General features: G+C 42.1%; 1 protein-coding gene across 1 annotated transcript in view; it reads right to left on the bottom strand.

Moving 5' to 3' along the window:
• LOC119588855 (1-phosphatidylinositol 4,5-bisphosphate phosphodiesterase-like) overlaps positions 1–748 on the bottom strand; it is a gene marked incomplete in the record, with an annotated part of 69524 nt that overhangs the window by 20237 nt on the left and 48539 nt on the right. The window contains 1 exon segment of the mRNA XM_037937493.1: positions 504–646. Coding sequence (XP_037793421.1) covers positions 504–646 — 143 coding nt within the window.

Below are 748 nucleotides of genomic sequence, written 5' to 3'. Positions count from 1 at the left end.
GATATTCATATACTGTGTTCTAACAGGTGTGTGGAACTTGATTGCTGGGATGGAAAAGGTGAAGACGAGGAGCCAATCATCACCCACGGAAAGGCTATGTGCACAGACATCCTCTTTAAGGAAGCCATCATTGCCATCCGTGACTGTGCCTTTGTCACCTCCGATTATCCAGTTATCCTTTCCTTTGAAAACCATTGCTGCAAGAAACAACAGTACAAACTAGCCAAGTACTGTGACGAGTATTTTGGGGACCTTCTTTGCAAGGAGCCACTACCAGACAGTCCAGTAAGGGAACAAATGTATTGTTTGCATTCAAATGAGACCCATTAATTGGTAATTTATAGGAATTATGTATGATGTATCTGTTTTTGTTTCTTTAGTAAATAGTTCTTTTCAAAGCTTATCATTGTTTTACAGACATGCCAACTTACAGTTTAGAACTTCCAGTCAGTAATGTTCAGTCAATAATGTTCAAGTCTGCCATAGTGACTTGCCATTAAAACCTCTTCCATCTTCGCAGTTGGTTCCTGGCCATCCTCTTCCTCCTCCCAGTCAACTGAAGAACAAGATCCTTATCAAGAATAAGCGACTGAAGCCAGAGGTGGAGAAACAGGAGCTGGAACTGTTCCTTCAGGGTCAGCTTGACCTAGTGGATGATGAAGATGCAAAGGAAGATGCTTCACAGGCTACTGCTGCTCCCAAAGAGGCCAAGGTAAGATAGAAAAGCAGGTAAGAGAGGAAATTTTTC

Source organism: Penaeus monodon, chromosome 24 (genome assembly GCF_015228065.2).
Source record: "Penaeus monodon isolate SGIC_2016 chromosome 24, NSTDA_Pmon_1, whole genome shotgun sequence".
Lineage (NCBI taxonomy): Eukaryota > Metazoa > Arthropoda > Malacostraca > Decapoda > Penaeidae > Penaeus > Penaeus monodon.
The sequence above is the reverse complement of the archived record's forward strand: the minus strand, read 5'-3'. Positions and strand labels throughout refer to the sequence as shown.